Genomic DNA, 19503 nt, shown 5'->3' with positions numbered 1-19503 from the left:
TATATTTAGAGATATGTATATACTTTCTAAGGCGTTAGTGTTTTGGATAATATCGTAGTAGAACAAATTAAATTTATATAAAGTAATAAAACTGAAAAAGAAATAAAAACATTGATATGAAATATTTAGAACTTAACTACAAGGGTGGTGTCTGACTGGTTTGAACTTGGCTCCAAAGATCAAAAGTACTAGGAGGTCTCATGTTCAAATCGAATGAGAAATAAAAATCTCTTTGTGGCCACGGAGGTATTAAATGCGGTGACTCCAGACTATTTGCAAAGCAGGTGGTTGTTCTGGGATCAGCCAGCTCGCATAGCGGGTTGGATATCCAGGTTAATAAAAAAAAATATAACTTATAAAAAGGGAGAAAATTTCAACAAAATGAAACCAACTTTGAGTTGATTCCTGTTTTGAGGAATGACCTTTCAAAACTATCATTTTAAGGTTTAGAAGAGACTCTTCATTTATTAAAGGGTCTCGATTACCTGTTTGGTAGACAAACGATTATCTTCAAATGATGTGGCATAGAAAGAAAAAAAAAAGCTTACATGGGTAGTAAAAAAAATTAAAGAAAATTTTATAGTTTTGGTCCCTGTTTTATGGGGTTTATTATGGAATTAGTCCCTGCCATAAATCAAAACACAAGAAGAAACTCTCCAATTTAAATAAAAATCTCAAAATCAAAAGTTTAAATCATAAATAAAATTAATAAAAAACCCTAATTCCCCTTTTCATATGAGGGATTTAGGGTTTGATTTTTTAGAATCATTAAGGATTTGATTTTAGGGATTTGGATTTGTATTATTATTTTTTAAATGAATTTATACAAAAGTTTTGAGATATTGGATTTGTGTATGATTTTTAGGGTTTTTTGGAAGTTGGTTTGTGAAGTTCTTTAATATAAAATTAGTTGTTTTTTTTTGTAGCTCAAACCAATCAGACACCACCCTTGTAGTTTTCAGATTACATTTTACATACTTATGTATTTTATTTGAATTTTAATTAAAACGAGTTGATGGTTTTTATAAATTCAACAACATAACATTTTGAGGGGTTAAAATAAATAATTATACACATTCAAACGTTTGTCAGTTTACAAAAATAAACAGTTTAATTGGTTCATATTTTAGACTTTAACACCATCTCTTATCAATAAAAAAAAAAAAGGTTTCAAATTTCAAACAATTTTTAGAAAACAAACACCACCTTAATGAAAAAATATGGTTGATTAATTATAAATTGTTATAGAAACAAAAATTTAATATGGTACGATACCAAAGGATAAAGTTCATATTTGATATCTATAAGTTTATTACAAAAAACTAGTTATCTGATAACACATACAATAGCTTTTTTAAAAGTGCAAATTGCATGAAAAAAGAATGTACTATAACTTGATTTCTAACTTTCATTTTAATACCTAAGATGTAAAATTTTAAATATTTAAGTACCTGAGTAACCAGTTGAAATGTTAACCGATTAACATGCTAATATGACGAGTGATATAGTATCCAACTCAGTATTATTTGCTAAAGCATTAATCAGATACCACATCACTCGCTACATAAACATGGTAACCAGTTAATGTTGCAACCGATGATTATCCGGATACTTACCAGTTTAAAACTTTACATCTTAAGTATCAAAATAAAATTTTTAAAAACTACTTTAAATAGCTTGGTAAAAACTTGTTTCCAAATTATATTTTTTAGACCATTTTATCTACTAGTTTTTACCATACACAATCAACTTCTAACTATGAAAAAACCTGATGAATGTTGGGCATGAAAAATGGCATTTTTCAATTTTGATGGGCAAAAATTTTGACCTGCAATGCGTTAATCATAATACTAGAAGAATAGAAAAATGTTAGGATCAGATCTAATGGTTTCTTTTAGTAGTGTGGTTCAAAAAGTTGACGATATCCTCCTCTCCTCCACCTTCACAATTCGCTACAAAACCTTTTGATTTCAAGCACTGCACAGCCATTTCTATAAATAAAACTGCCAGCACAACATCTAACATTTGTAAACCAACCCACAAACTCATCTCATCTAATGCCATGGATTTTTCTTTCTTGTTCCACTTGTCGGAGTGCCCGAGCTACTTTTCTGCAAACCAAATGCATCAAGAGTTGGTCAAAAACAACCCAACTAAACCAAACCAAAGTAGGCTCATGTACGTAGACTTGACCTCTACTCTAAAGAATAGTTTGGTTGTTTCCGTAAAGACCGAAAGTTGGTCAAAGAGAACCCAATTGAACCAAATTGGTCCAGTAAAATCCCACTTGAAATTAGGGTCTAGAGATGGGATGTAAGCAGACTTGATCTCTACGTCAAGTAGTAGTTTGCTTGTTTCCGTGTAGACCAAGTGTGTGGTCAAAAAGCATGGCAAAAGGAATATGAAATGAGATGAAAATTTTGGGGGTATTGTACCGATTTAGATTTCTTTGTCGTCTTCCCTCGGATCCTGTTCTTTTGAGGTTTTAGTTTATAGATCCGAACCATCCAATGATGAGTTGTGAAAACCTACATATGATGAGAATTTCGATAAATCCAGATGGGTCAACAAGAAGGTGATGTCAAAGCAAAAACGAAGTTTAAGCACTAAATACCGAATTTGAGGCTTGCTTTGACTTACCTCCTCAAAATGAGTTAACTTGAAGTACTTCTTTCCAATTTCGGTCCTCCTTACTCTATCGTATCCTTTACCACCATCGGTCTCCACAAACCTAGATTACAAAAGCAACTCACTTACGAAACAAGAACGGTTTAGATTAATGATCCTACAGTGAAACTTATGGTGTATATGTATGTAAAGTCAGGATCGTTTGAGAAACATTCACTCTCGTGAGAAGGTGAGAACAAGTGAAGTTGCCTTTATGTTACTGTGTGAATGTTATGTTATATTGTGTGAAGATTGTAACTTTTCACGTCACCAACTATGTATTGGAAGGGTGTATTATTTTGTGTGAATGTTGTAACCTTCACGACGTAAAGGTATCTTCACATTTCTCATGATAAACTGTCACACAATATAAACGAGGTTACCTTCACTATATATATATATATATATACTATATTATAAAGCATTTGGCTAAAACTCTTAAAAACTCTTAAACTCTTAAACTCTTAAAACTCTTAAAGACAACATCTATTGCTAATGGTACAACCTGTTAAAGCCATCCCTAAACCCGTTCATCCCTAAACGATTTCATCCCTATCCGATTTCATCCATATCTTATTTTATCAAATACAGGATAAACATCTCATTTTAAATATAAAAAATCTAAAATATAATTAGGATAATTATTGAATTCTAACAGAATACTTAATTATTATCTTTATAAAATTTATAATATTAAACTAAAAATAAATTATTTCATTATTAAACTTAAATTAAATTACAATAAAAAAAATAAATTACATAAATTAAAAGCTAGCTTATGTTCATCCAAACACATACCCAAAAAATAAGCTAGCTTATGTTTGCCAAACAATGCATAAATATAGTGAGAAGGTAAGAAAGGAAGGTTCATATGTGAATCATTAGAAAAATCTTTTTAAAAAAATCTATTTATGTAGCTTCAAATGTATATTTTTGATGATTCACATATGAACCTTTCCTTCTTACCTTCTCATGATATTTATCCTTCTTATGTGAACCTCCCACTCTATGTATATCAGTATAGATATATATGTATATGTGTTAGATGTTTGACACATGTAAGTTTGAGGGGGCGGGGGGTGTTGCAAGACCAATAATCCACAATTTTGTGACGAATACATGATTGTCAGCCAAATCCACTCATAGCCAATTGCTTTGAGTTGAACCCAAGCGATCTAATAGAAGCAAACAACTAACAGTAATTCAAGACCCCAAAGTTCTGTATTTGAAATTACCATACCTGAAATAGGATAGTTTGTACATGAGGCTGTTTAGCATGGTTGGAGTGGCCTGATTGTCAATTCGGTATTGACCATCTCTCTGTACAAAGAAACAAAAATTCAAAATTACCATGGCTTTTAATAAATTGAAGTGAAATCTAGCAGCATCGCCGGATCAAATTTGTTGATGAGAATTGAAGTACAGGGTCTTTTGAACATAACAAGAAATTCAAAAAATTAAGTTCAGCATCAAATGTCACAGTTTTCATGCGTGATTCGGCTCTCACTACAATTTACACCCCCTCTTTCACCAAGCTGAGGTATGACAGTATTACATCCATCTCAAACAAACAGGATAAAACCAGTCATGGTCATGTAAAAAGCTAGATGTTGGTTAATAAGCTAGTTGTTAGCCGATAAACTAGTTATATTCGGTAAAACTAGCTGATAAGCTAGATGACAATGTAAAATGACCTAATAGGACATGTTGAAAAATTAATTGGAAAAATATAAGAGACATAATTGGAGAAAAGCCCCTGGAGTTTATTGAAACACTACTTGAAGTGGCTTATTCAATAAACTCAAAAAATAAGCTAGCTTATGGTTGCCAATCATGACCTTAGAGAAAGATCAACCACAATTAGAGTCCACATTTAGTTTTGGAGTGTGATACAAGTCCACAAACTCTCAGTATTTCATAATTAACTTGCAATTGCCATATCAGCTGCAATTTTAACTTCAAATATATAAAATAGTACAACATTTCTTTGGATTATAAGGAGAAACTGACTGCTTCAAATTATAAAAATAAGAAGTGGACCCTAGTATCAAGACGGGGTTTGTACAATTTTAAATTTTGTATAGAAATCCAATTAGTTCTATGACTTCTATCGATTGGAAACTTAAAATTTTATCCTATACTAGAAAGCTGGCAACAATGGGCTTATGCTGGTATGAGAGTGCTGTGCATAGTGTTTTGCCATAAGCATACTTACCAGATAATCAGGTTCCTTGATATGTGGGAACACACCTCCTCCTATTCGCACCATCCATAGAAATTTATTTATGTCATCGCTAGGGTAGCCCACAAGACCTGAAATATTAAAGAACTTTACTATTTTAGTCTCTACACATTTTTTATGTGATTCTGCCACAAAAAAGAAAACCAACCTCCAAACACAACAAGGACGTATTTCACATCCAAGGAGTTGAAAATTTCCCAAGCAGCCTTTTCAGGAGATGACATGGCAGTACCAACAGTAGCAATATGTGTGTTGTTCCAAGTGTTGTTGTCAACAATGACAGTGCGGTTAGCCATTGCAGTTGTTTGGTAACCGTAATCCCACCAAGATGCAACCTGAAGCATTAATATCCATATTAATGCAGTGAAAATGATACTTGGCATTTTATGTCTATGTAAAAGCTCTTAGTCAACATCAGTTGTTTATAGATCTGGTGAAAATTGCATTGCGGGAAAAAGTTTATATAATAAAGTAGTAGGGATGTGTTTGGTACATGGGACAGGATGGGATGGATGGGATTATTAGAACAAAAACTTGTTTTCCCATTGACGCGACAATTAGATTGGGACAAGACATGACTGCCAAAATAGGTGGAACAAAAATCAGGGAGGTGGGACGAGATAGGTAATTTACTAAACTATCCATATCAAATTAAAACCTTCACACCCACAACTTTTTCGCCTGTCTACCTCACACTCGTCAGTCCAATCCTGTCCATTCCAGCATGTCCAGTACTGTCCGTGTACCACACCCTAGCAGACTGACCAAGTGTCCTTTGACCCAAAGGTACCAATGGATCTACAACCCTTAGGTTTGTGAGTTCAATGTATCAATTTGTGTTCAAGTCGAGATATCAGTGTATCAAGTTGTTGACCGTTTAAAGGAAGAAAGAAAAAAGATTTAGCAGACTAGCAGCAAAAAGAGAGAATGCAAGTTCTAGCAACTTACCTTGTCATCTATTTCAGTGTTATGGCTTAACCATGCATAGGCCTCTCTGAAATCATCGAAAACATGAAGCCCGTCATGGGAATGTGAGGTAAGCACAATTGAAGGAGCTGAATATGCCTCTGCAGCAGCCCAAACACTATGGACCTATGAGGGCAAATATAGCACATTTTCAGTTCCAAGAGTAACAATTCTGACAAAAAAGAGGTATTTGGATCCAAGTGATTGAATGCAATCTAAGTTTAAAAAGACCATATGAAGTGACATTAGAAATGCAGGAGTTTCATCCATGTTCTCGGTTTTATAACAAAGGCAGAACTTCATGCAGCATTCAGTAGCCAAACTTCGGTACAAAACATAGGGTTTAGCAAAGATCAGAAAATTAAGGCATGCACAACCATAGCTTAAATTAAGAGCTGACATTTCCAGAGAGACATGATTTATCCTTCATCATAATCATCCATTTCGCTTATCAAATGAACTTCATGATCCTTCCAGGATATACTGACTTGACCATTACTACCGCTGCTCTCCCTGCTCATTGATTAAGGGGTTGCTAAAATTCTAGCTCCCGATACATGTGTTCTCTGAAAATTACATTCCAACAGAAGCACCAAACATAGATATCAAAAAATTAGCAGGTTTGCATTATCGGCTCTAGCCTCTAAGTTGCACATTCATACTGCTCATGGACTACTGAAAAGGAATGTGTCTATAATATAGAAACTGATCTCCAGTAAAGTTAAATGGACATGTTGATTGAAGTATACAGATCAGAAGTCTCTTTCGGTAGCTGCCCCTTATTCAGTAGTTAGTTCTAGTGTGTTCAATTAAGGACTCACTCATCTAATATTCATATTTATCAATGAGCTTTGTATACCATGAATAAAGGAAAGGCTCTCATAAGCTAGCATGTGCTTGCACCTATGGAAATGGAAACAATCTTAAGATAGAGCAAGATGGAAGCATTTCTTAGTGAGGTTTGATGATGTCTGACAAGAGTGACAAAACAGCATCGTGAATGCAAGATATAGAATGCAAGTAGTATCTTACTGTGAAAAAAAAGAAGAAACCAAATCCATTGAAGACATATATGGAAGGAAGAAAGTATGCTTACAACATAGAAGGCACCCAACAACACAGTCAAGAAAAGAGCAAAGAAAGATGCCTCAACAGGCAAGACCAGGGGCCTCTTTTCAATCTTGGACTTGACAGAAGGCTTTTCAACAACCTCCTTATCCTTTTTCTTGTTTTTCCTGGAAGGTCTTTCCTTCAACGAGTCTTCTCTTTTGTCAGTCTTGATCACATCATTTTGTGGGGAAGCATTATTACCGGATACAATATCCCCTGCCTTGGTGGTCAAGAAAGAGATCTTAGTCCAGTAACTTTCCATGTCATGAGTATGTGCAATTGCATAATCTCATTAAGTACTTACACCAGTCTGGAGACTTTCGGATAGACTAGATATGTAGAACTTAATTGATCTTGTAAAAACATCAAAAGCTTCAGAAAGAGCAATTCCAGACATTATGCATGCAGCTGGAGCAAGCACGAGCATTAGCCGTACCTGTCATGACATTGTATAAAAATAATGGTTAAGGATGATGAGAGTATAAAGGATATGATGGTGAACAACTTTGTCTGGTAAATGCTTACCATGACACCAGAAAAATATACTGACATTACTAGGTAAAGGATTACAAAGGCGCTGGCATCGGATAGTGGTGAAAAGCATGCCTGAGAGATCCCAATAAATAACAAGAGTGTGAAGTAGTAAGGTTAGAGAAAATAACAGATCAAAAGTCAAAACAAACAGTATTCAAGAATCTAAATTCAGATGAACATAGTGAACTTACAATAATTCCAGCAGGAACCAAAAATGCTAAAACATTAATATCCATAAAGTAAGAAGGCCATGTCGGTGGTTGATGTTCACTAACACTTGCAATAATTGGTATGTACTTGCTTGCATAAGTTCTGAAATGATAAATTAAAGAACATCAGAAAGCGACTAAGCAAAACAAAAGAACATATCCCAAGGTATTCAATTCATGAAATCTTTTTAGACGGATTGGTTAATAACATGTAATTACTTGTAAAAGAACACATACTAATTGTAGATTATTGATTCCACCAATTTATATACAGGGAGAGAAGAACACAAAAAGTGAGATGTTTAAATTACAAAAAGATTGTAAAAACGGAAAATATGTTGTACATGTGCATGAATGAACTAGTTATGTACCCGCTGTAATGCAGCGGGATGTAAAGTTCATCGAATTTGGAGGATAACTCGAAACGGCAATCATGTTTGATGCTTTTTTTTCTATTTTCTGTCGCGCTTGATTCTAATTTTATGTTTTTTTGTGGTATATAATTCAAAGCTGATATGGAATAAATTATGTCATAAATTGATCATGTCATGGGTGGTTTTGTTAAGCTATAAAAATTGTACCAAGCTATTGAAACTTGTACTTACTAAAATTTCAAGAAAACTGAAACTGCTCTATTATAATGTAATATAGACATATTCGTACTTACATATGATATTTTAAACTATAATTAAATCCAAAAATATTCAATATTGAGCTCATTTTAAAGGTATTGACGAGAGGATATAATTTATAAAAAAGGTGTTTTAAAATTATTTTAGTTAATATATGATAATGTATTTTAATATGACAAAGGTGTAAAATGAAAAGGTAAGAGATAAAAAAATTAAATAAATAATTATAAGATATAAAATGTAAATATTAAAAATAATGCGTTCGTATTTATGATATTTAATAATACGATTAAATCCAAAAATATTCAATATTGAGCTCATTTTATAGGTATTGACAAGATGATTATAATGGTATAATTTGTAAAAAGACACAAATTTTTTAATATATTTTGCTTAATATACGATTACATATGTTAATATGATAAGGGTGTAAAATGTAAAACGAAAAAATAAGGGATATAAAGTAAATTGAATAACTAATTATAAGGGTACAAAGTGTAATTTAAAAGTAAAAAATAATTTGATTTTTAATACCATGTCGAGGAGTGGGAGGTTGTGCAACTTTTAAACTTGTACATGATGCTTATTTTTTTGTACCTCTCAATTTTTAATATTAACTGTTTAGCATGCCTAATAATATAGTATAGATGATTCCATATGCTTTATGATCATTCATGCTTCCTCCTTGTAGAACAAATCTCTAATGAATCCTACTAGACAAAAAATAGAAACTGGTGTACTTAAAAAAAACAGGAAAAGCTACTGATGCAACCAGGATAGGGCTAGCATGATTCTATTGCCTACAAATTCCAGAACCAGGAATCATGTTTCTCTTTTACTGCAGAGCAGGGATCAAGTCCATCAAGACAGTGCTGAGTATGCAATATGTGCCGATATTTCTTTTAGGGAGGCAAAACAAGCATTAGAAATTAAAAGGAAAGCATAAATTCAAGAAGATTCAACTAAAAGCAGGATGGCATTGGCTGATCATAAGGTGGTCTGAGTGGTCACCATGGTAAGTGGTAACACTCCATACACATAGCAACAGAACTATTCATCCGAAGAAATATATCAATTTCTCTTTGTCGATAAATATTTCTTTCGGTAAGAGGAAGTAATTGAGGTGGAAGAAATTGGGTTAGAATAAGATGGACAAAATGATGACTGACCAAGCTGCTCTATGTCAATGGCTATTTTTGGGATTTACAGATGGTGGCTGACAGCAGTTGGAGGCTGGAGTCCAGTAAAGGATATGGCAAAAGAAATTACTAGTATGAGGTTTAGGTTGAAGATGAGAAATACTATGTCCTACACTCCAACTTGCTTTTTTTCTGAAAGGGAGCCCTATTATTTGTTATGTCAGCATTCCTTTTTTCTTAGTTCTAGTTTATTTGCAAGGAAAAACTCCAAGCCAGCAAATTAACATGAAGCATTTTCCAATATAAAAGCCAGGATCTTTCAGAAAAAGGATTCCTTTTCACAATTGTTAAAAGGAGTGATTACTTAAATCACTCAATTGCTAAAACTAGTAATTCAATAACTGAACTATTAAAACCCCCAAAGTTTTAAGTACCATCATATCTAGTTTGTGAATGCCTAAATTTCTACTCATAAAGCCTAAACTAACAGAAGATCTTATCTGTACCCAATAAACTATAACTATCCTCGCACACCTTCGCAAACTAAGGGTAATTGTGTGGGATAGGACTTGATAAAGCCACTTGATTTGCACACTATACCCCAGCATTGCTCCTCTGAAGCCTCATACCCATCAACAACTATCCTCCCACATGTCAAATTCTTTTACTATACATGGCTCCTAGAGGCCAAACTGTGGTTTCATATAAATCTACCGTCTTTAATTAATGCCTGTAAAAATGTGATCTCCATGTTCTTGATAGAGCTGTATTCCACCCAGAAAACTTGAAGTTGCTAAAAAACTAACAAACACGACACCAAGAAAATATAGGCACAAGAGAGCAACCCTTAGACACAAAAATATGTACAGCCTGACCAACTAAATATTTAACTTTAACCATTCATTAAGTAGAAATTCCACACTATGAGCACTAACTAACAACCAGGTCCAAGACCAAGAATACATTCACAAACTTTTAGGGGTGCTACAGGTCACTTAAAGAGCACGAAAAAATTTACATGTTCTGAGTCGATATAGAGTACCATAATGCAAGCATGTTCCCTATTTTTATCACTTGATATGTGCACCCACATCAACGATATGCTTAGAAATTGTCCCTAAGGTGACATTACTCATCTCATTATCCAATTAAGTAAAGATGTAGTAAATTCAGGGACCATGGCTTTTCAATGGAATAACACTTCCTGGTAAATGAAATATTACGATAGTAGCATGAAGAGACGATAAACTTACGGATCAAGAAGACTTAAACTTCGTCCACTCCATCCCTTTGTAGGACTAGATGCAACTACTGCTACAAGAACTGCTACTACAGCGCAGCATACCACCCTGAAAGATGGAAAATATATGTAAAGATGTATTGTAGAGGTTTTCAACTTCTGGAACCACCGGATCAGCTCTGCCAAGTGGATAACCGAACTATGTGAAAAATCAGTGTTCATGTTTCATTATTTTTTTACCCCAATAAATGCAACATCGAACTTTCACTTTCTTGTGCTAAAACAAGGGTAGTAATTGCAAGTTTATTGAGAATAAACAGGCCAACAGTATAATAGTGTGCAGCAACAAATGAGTCAAGCTTACAGGCCAACAGATACTACAAGGGTAGCAGCTACTTTAAACATCTTTGGAGAGAGAATTCCTTTGATATAATATGCAAGAGCCACCACGTGAATAATAATGAAAACCTGTAATAAAAGAATTAGAATTAACAAAATTAGTGTATGTAATCACTTGAATTTAGTAAAGATAGCATGACCACAGACGATAAGATATACAGCCAAGTAGACGCAAAGTACTCCAGCAAGCACATTTCATTCATATATAGAACAATGTGAATGCAAGCATGAACCTCACATGGCACAATATCTCAGTATTTATCATCAGACAGTCAAATCTCAATTCAGTTCAATTTTTAGCAACATATATTAGGTAATACTGAGTGAGCAATTCATCATTGATGTCTCCCCAAATCATAAAATATGTAACCTATGTAAGCTGTAATGTCGTAAAATGAGGACATGAGCAAGAAGCCAAGAACGGAATCCTTCAAAAAGAGTATATGTTAGCTAAGCTACAACTAAATAGCAACCATAAGCATCCACATCCAAATAGAAAGAAAAGAGGAAACAGAAAGAAGGCTACTCATACTATGAGGTGTAGGGATACATATTCAAATTTAGCCAACGGATAGTTCGATGCCATCTTAATGTCTTTTATCATAATTTTTGAAATCTAGTGTATGCTTCTTTTGTTGTGATGGGAGAGGACGAATCCTATGTAAATTCCAAATTAATAAAAAAAACATTTATTGATTGGACAAACATATTTGGATCTTTCAATTTAGAAAGATAGACCTCTAATTTGTCATTACATGGAGAATTTTACCCTTAAATTGATAAAAGTATAGATTTATTTTTATAATTTTCTTGGCTATTTCATACTGGATTCATGTTATATGGCCAAGAAATGCATCAAAACTCTTTGATTAGGAAAATAGTAGTAGCATAAACATGCTCGAAGTGGCATTTCACCTGTGGAACTCACCAAGAATGATGCAAAATGTTCTGATGTCATGACTGCATTAAAACCAACAACAGGCACCAATGCTGCCAATAGCGTTCCCAAGACAACCTGCATAACAAGGGCAAAGATGTTCGTGGAACAAAAACAACTTGGACAACAAAAAGGCAACAAGAGATGAAAAGTTATCCAGGCAAAACTACTCGCGCTAAACCAAGTTAGTCATAGATAGATGTTCTTGTGCAAGAGAAACAAGATACTCTATGTTTCAAAAAACATGCTCTTGTTCTTCATTTCTTTATGGGTGTCTGATCATGGAGCTCAGGCAGTAGGGAAATGTCAAATGCACAACCTTTCCTCCTAAACTGCTTCTGCAGCAGCAACATTCCTTTCCTAATATACAGGTCAAATATATGATATACTTACAAGTGGAGCATATGCAATGTAGAGCCGAGACGAATAGCGACCAGTCACAATGCAAAGAAGCACATGCATTGGTATAAGATTGATGATAAAGGTGTAACCTCCCCAAGAGCAGACCTGGTTAGAGTTAGAGTTAGAGTCTGATATGAGAAATCACAAAGGAAACGATAGAAAGAATGAGAAGCATAATAATTTAAGAAGAATATATGAACAATTCTATGCCTACCATGTAGAAGTATGAAATGGAATTTAATGTAGCATAGAAGAGGGATCCTGTGTTCAAAGTCTGCAAATAAAGTTATCACCGTCAATAAATAGTATAACATGCAAATCACTGTTCACGTCATGCATTCCAGCAGCAAGCACGATACAAGGGTATTAAAAATGCTCATTTTTTCTAAAGGGACATGGCGAGATACGAAGGCATTTTGTATCCGTATCAAACCTTGATGTATAAATAGAAGGTGAAGATCAAAGCAAAGATAGCCACTGCTTCATTGTCATAGCTCCCAGCCACCGATCGAGATATGTAGGATGGCACCTGTAAGATATAAAATGATCAGTGGTCAAGGAGACCATTAGATCATCATAGGGAAAGTAGGAAAGGTGAAAAATCCAGCACTACAATAATGGTGAACATTAGATATAGCATAGAAGTGTATGCATGATGCATAAATAACAGAAAAACACACACCCCAGGCTTCCCATATCCTATGGGTGGCAAGCCTTTCAAAGTACCTATGGGGACTCAGTGCCTCACATTTTCCTCTATCCGCCCACCCCAAAAAAGAAATCACGGAACCAACATCAGAATCCATATGCTTGTTCAACATCATGTTACTACACAGGTAAAGGAACAAAACACAGACTCTAGAAACATGATTCCCTGCTAAGGGAAGCTTTATGTAGGCATTTAGGAGTCGTTAACTCTAAACTCGTAACACTTCATCTTGGAGTACCTTCCACATTAATCTAATAGCTTGACTACAGAACTGCATATCAGACAGTTTGATTACAAGAAAAGATTCATGTTTATCTAGTGAAAAAGGAATTAGACCATAAGTATGTGCTTTTTCACAGAAGTCCTCTAAATCTTGAGGATATTTTAGATGAATGTATGCGAAGGTGAAAAATAATATTGTCTGTCAAATCAAATAATTAGTTTGATCAGTCCACCAAAGGCCTTAAGTTTCCCCTACACTCGATATACATAGAAAATTATGTGGTCTTATGAGACACAGAGATCTACCTTGATGAACTCAAGGAAAATAATATCAGGCCGTGCAACTTAGGGCTTAGTTTACTCTGCAATTGAGCTAAATAAATGAAACCATTACTGAATACCGATTAATGCACTATTGGCATTGGGAGGGTACCCAAAAGGAGAACCAAGTATCTAGGCTCCATGATCTTCAAGGAGGGAGAGGTTGATGATGACATAACAAAATAAAACATCGCCTAAAGGCAGGTTGGCTAAACCGGAGGGCTGCCACGAGGGTGTTGTGTGACAAGAAGGTCTCCGTTAAAACTAAAGGATAAATTCTACAGAGTAGCTATCAAATCAGCTATGTTGTATAAGTTGGAATGTCGGGTAACCAAGAAGGCCCATAAAAGGAAGCTGGAAGTTGCAAAAATGAGGATGCTTAGATAGACCCATGGTTGAACCATGTTGGGTATTATACCGAAACGAGGTATTTCTGAAAGAGTTAGGAGTCGCACCTATTCAAAAGGAGATGGGAGTCGCACCTATGATAGATAAATGAAGAGAGGGAAGATTCACATGGTTTGGACACATTCACATGAGACAGCTCCAGTGAGGCAGGTAGAAAGTGTGATTGCCGAGGGAATGAAGAGGGGAAGCCATGAAGAACGTGGGATGAGCAACTGAGAATGAATATGGCAACCTTAGACATTTCCAAGGGTATGACCTTTCATAGATCTTGGAGGCACAGAACTATGAGAGTACGCTAGGGTGTATGCAAGAGGGGGAGTTGTAGAGGTGTGGGATGGGACTTTGGGAGGGTTAGAAAGTTGTCAAAAAGGTTACCAGTGCCCTACATTAGATAAGGAGTTGTGTAGTGTCTTGTCCCTCTTTTACGCTGCATGGTACTCACTTTTTATGTGATGCTTACTTTTAGATTGTCGTTTTAGTCGCTTCAAGTTTTTTCAAAACCTTTGGCAACCTTTTCGATTTTCTCCGGTCAACTTTTTTTGCACACACCTTTCTGCAAGTTGGGTGTCTTCACGGTCATGGAGTCGCTCTACTCTTTGGATTAGAGGACAGGACGGCACACATCCCACCCTCCCCGTACCCAACCTGCAAGCAGTGTTCTAATAGACACGCCATGACGCTTTGACAACACGTTAATCCCGTAGCGGCTTTGTAAAGTGTGGCATATGCCATGGCGTCTTGAGGCACCCCATGGCGCTTCTTGTAAGGCTTCGTTTTACTTTTTTGTACTTTTTTAATTTTTATTTTACCTTTTTAGTGATTTACTTTTTAGTTCTTAGTATACGACCTACTTGTGTATGGTTTTAGCCTTTTAGGTCATTTGGTAGGACATTTTTTGTTATCACGTCTTGATATAAAACTTTTTGTGAACACCTTATATATATATATATATATATATAGAGAGAGAGAGAGAGAGAGAGAGAGAGAGAAAGGGAGGTTCAAACGAGAACACTAACTATTTAATAAAACAAGAAAAAGATCGTTAATGTACAAAATCATATATATATTCACATACAAAATCATACAGGTTCAAAAGTCGTCGGCTTCCATCTTTTGACGTTAATGTAAAATCACATGTGATTTTGTACATTAACGATCTTTTTCTTGTTTTCTTGAATAGTTAGTGTTCTCGTTTGAACCTGCCCTTATATGTGTATGTGTGATGTCAATATATCAGTTTTCATGTTATATACTTATATGAATTTATATTGTGCTATATCATTGACTTAGTGAGTAACACTAGCGAACATATGTGTGTATATATATAATTATATATGTGATATACAAATTTGCCACCTTAAGTCATGCCTTGAAAAAACATCATGGCCTCACCATGACTCCATAAGGTATGAGGCTTGGCTTCGTCGCCACTCCGTCATCTACAACCGTGCGTACAAATAGGATATGTTGGGCTAGTTTTGTTTGGTTTTTTACATGTATGTTAGGTCGGTCACTACCTGAAACATTTTCTTAAATAACATAAAAGGGAAAGAGGACAGGAAACATCAACAAATGCCTTTATGCCAAAGAAGTTGAGGTGGGAAACAAAAAAGACTATCATTCACAAAACAAACAAAACGATATGATATCATGTTCTGGGAATTTTAGCTTGAACTTCTATGCAAATCATTAAGATGTAGCTTACTGCATACAGCAATACGCACTGAAATTCATATAAAGAACAAACTGAATATCACAAGTACCCGTTATGTGATTACCATGGCCAGAAGAACTGCAGCAGTCAGTCCAGCACCTGTTCCCTTAACTTCCTATACATGAACAAGTGAAGAAGATTGAAGTATCTCCGTTTAATTTTAACAACATTGATGAATCTAAAACTATTTTATTACGATACAAAAACAAAATTAGCACTCGGATGGAAAAGAAACCTTAGTCAGTAGATATGTCGCCCATGCAGCAAAGGCAGAGAATACGGGAGCAGTAAATACACACACAGTTTCCACAGACAGAGGAATATTCAAGGATTGAAGCACCCTGAAATCAAGAATTGTTACTATATTTACAGAAAACAGTGTCATGAATGGATTCTAATACAGAAGCCTAGCAAAAAGAGATTAAATAAAAGAGACTGATATAAGCTACAGGGTTGAAAGCATATGTTCATAAAAAACACAAATCATCCCCCGATACGCACTTCCATATAGTTCCAGCTGTCAAAGTCAATCCAGGGTAAACGGTTCCACCAATGACTCGTCCAAGAGGATACCTTAGGACAAGTAAATAAAATGTGTCAGGTTCGCTTCATTGACTGACATACACAATGATACAAGGAAACAAGATTTTATCAAAGTACCAGGTACGATCATCAAACCAATTCCAAAAGTCATATATCCCATTCTTTGTTAGGAACTGCAATGAAAAGATGAACATTAAATACATAAAAACATACTTCATATACATAAACTCTAAATGGTATTCCTGAATTTTAAAACTCGTGATAAGTTTTTGAGAGGAGCAAGAGTTCTAAATACTAGACCATTCTGTCCACCTACTTCTTCTCTGTTCTTGTACCTTCTTTATTCGTGTAAAAGGTATTTGCTTGTATTGAATATTACACGGTGTAAATTAACATCAAAATGCTCTACAGTTTGGTGTCTTTAAGTTTTAAACTTTAATGTCACCAGATCATAGACAGAGAGAATATACATTCTCTGATGGTCCATTATAGAGTAAAGGACATGCGAAGTCAAATAAAAAGAGAAGGATTAGATCTTTGCTAAGCCAAACAGTGAGCTGAAAATCAACACGAGGAAATAGATATGCTTTCATAAGTAGGAAACAGATCCTGCAGTGGGAATTTTCCCTTATAATTAGATGCAGAAATGTGATCATACTGTTCTAGATTTATATAATGTAATTGTGAACTTCGTAAACTGTGCATAAGAAAGCATTTAACCGTGGAAGGGCTGATTTTCGGATTAAAAAAGGTAGCATATCAACTCACTTGCCATCCCTCCCATCTGTGTTTGTAGACCCAATTTTAGTTTTTAAGAGGCTACAAGTATCATGAAAATCAAGTCACTAAAAAAGACATGAAATTCAGCATTACTTCCAGGATCATAGAGATTGAAATATCAGAACCTAGATTTCACCAGAAATCACAGCATGGTCACATTTGTGGCTCTCTACACACCAAGTGAAGAAGCTTTATACACAGCAAAATCTCCATATTTGTGCTTAAATCCAATAAAACCTTGATGACAGATTAATTGAGGTCCTACAGGACTAGGCATTAATGGAGAAACAGGAACAAATACAACCACCCAAACTAAGTGGAACTCGTCTACATGAATACCACCATTCACTCCCATCTGCCTTGTGATACACATGTCAGGAATAGACTACGGTTTTAATCTTAAAAAGTCAACTAGTGCCGTAATGAAACATAAAGGATCTCTTATCCCAAGGAGAAAGGAACTTGTCATTAGCTTCTGCTGGGATTTCCTAACCAAATCTATCCATTCTTATTTTACAATCACTCTGCAAACACATCCAAAAGTGAAGTAACGATTCAAATTCTCGTTTATCGAGCAAATTAACAACAACGCTGGTATGCAACAATCCAAAGATATGAAACTACCCCCCCCCCCTACTCCTCAAAGTGAAATAATAAACGAACAAAATTCTTCCCAAACATCCTGCATGCCAAAGCACATATCTTAATGCTTAAAAACCGTCAAATTGTATCAAATTAACAGCACGTAAAAACCAAAAGCTGAAGTAAAATAAATCAATTTACAAAAGTAAAAATGGAACCTGAGTGACTCTGTAATTGAAATAAGGATCGAATTCATGAATAACACTTTCATACTTAATAACCTGCAACAGAAACGTAATAAAACAGATCAGTTCAAGAAAATCACAGATTAATGATCATATACGTAACAATCGATGTTTAGATCCAGTGAATATACCGAGAAAAGACGGATCGAGAATGCAAGGACTCCAATTAACAAGAGAATGAAGAAGGCGAGGACATTTCCGAAGGCGAAGCGTAGAGTCGAAGTCGAAGACGCCGGCGTTGGCTTGGTTATGGTATCTACGGGGACTGCCATTAACGGCGGTCGGAAAACCTCCAATGTGTGTGGTTTTGTGAGTGCGAGAGATTTGGAGTCAATCGAGCTTACAAAGAGAAGACTTTGGGTGCAGAGAGAGAGAGAGAGAGTGAGAGAGAGAGTGCTGAAGGTATTATTTTTACTGATTTACCCTTGATGTACACCTTGATGTCTGTGATTGGAGGGGCAAGAGTTTTGTACACGTGGGATGCTCTTATTGGTCATGCTACGTGAACTTCCCCTAGAAAATAAATCCCCTGCTAATCTTCGGTATTTTCACTTAAACCATTTTTATTTTTTATCATAAAATTGATGGGTTAAAAAGATCCCCGCATATTGTTAAATTGTATTTTAGTGTGTTAATTTTTTTCTTCAAATAGTGACTGGTATTTGGGATTGCTTATTTTATGTGTTTTTTTGACTTATTTCAGTTTTAACACCGGTGATAAGCTAACTGCTAGTGTTTGGATGAGAAAAAATAAAACTGTTTATACCGGTGCCAAACCGGTAATAAGCAGTTTTTAATAAATCAATTCTTCCTTACTTATGAAAAACTGTTTATTACCAGTTTATCATTTTAACCATGTTTTATTAATGTTTGTTAACTATTAATCTTATTGATATAAATTATTAATCTTATTGAAATAAATTATTAATACTATTGATACAATTTTTTGTCAAAGAAATTATTATAAATGATGAATAATAAATTTCTACATGTTAAAAAATCAAATAGGTCAATAATATGAAAGACTGTTTTTTTGGTCATTTTATATAGGGAAAAGTCAAAAAAAAAACTCAATGGACTTTAGTGTTTGGAATTATTAAGTCCTTGGAAAACTTTTTGGAATAAATAAGTCCTTGAACATTCCAAAACATGTTAAATAACTCTTTGGACAATTTTTTGGAACAAATAAGTCCTTGGACTTTCCAAAACATGTTAAATAACTCTTTCGACAATTTAAAACATGTTAAATAACTCATTGGATAATTTTTTGGAACAAATAAGTCCTTGGACAATCCAAAACATGTTAAATAACTCCTTGAACTTTTCTAAAACCTGTTGCATACATTCTTATGACTTGTACAACTAGTTAATGTGGTAAAATAGTGAAAAAAGTCTGAAAAAGAACCCAATGAACATTCATATTTTGAACGATTAAGTCCCTAAACATTTTTTGAACCAAAAATGATTTAGATCTATAAAATTAAACAAATATAACAAAAAAA

General features: G+C 34.7%; 1 protein-coding gene across 1 annotated transcript; it reads right to left on the bottom strand.

The window, feature by feature from the left end:
* Positions 1 to 1859: 1859 nt before the first annotated feature.
* On the bottom strand, positions 1860 to 18350 carry LOC112517131 (dolichyl-diphosphooligosaccharide--protein glycosyltransferase subunit STT3A). Its single transcript, XM_025124470.1, has 23 exons — positions 18133 to 18350; positions 17975 to 18037; positions 16512 to 16567; positions 16353 to 16424; positions 16087 to 16192; positions 15916 to 15966; positions 12911 to 13006; positions 12692 to 12751; positions 12469 to 12582; positions 12067 to 12153; positions 11104 to 11207; positions 10753 to 10848; positions 7711 to 7831; positions 7511 to 7591; positions 7290 to 7421; positions 6972 to 7205; positions 5858 to 6001; positions 5058 to 5244; positions 4883 to 4980; positions 3908 to 3987; positions 2641 to 2731; positions 2436 to 2528; positions 1860 to 2111 (listed from the first exon to the last, which is right to left on the bottom strand). Exons 1-23 carry the CDS (start codon positions 18271 to 18273, stop codon positions 2055 to 2057), a joined length of 2364 nt encoding a protein of 787 aa, XP_024980238.1. The 5' UTR covers positions 18274 to 18350; the 3' UTR covers positions 1860 to 2054.
* Positions 18351 to 19503: the final 1153 nt, after the last annotated feature.

This window comes from Cynara cardunculus (genome assembly GCF_001531365.2).
Source record: "Cynara cardunculus var. scolymus isolate 2C chromosome LG 8, CcrdV1, whole genome shotgun sequence".
In the NCBI taxonomy this organism is placed as follows: domain Eukaryota; kingdom Viridiplantae; phylum Streptophyta; class Magnoliopsida; order Asterales; family Asteraceae; genus Cynara; species Cynara cardunculus.
The sequence above is the reverse complement of the archived record's forward strand: the minus strand, read 5'-3'. Positions and strand labels throughout refer to the sequence as shown.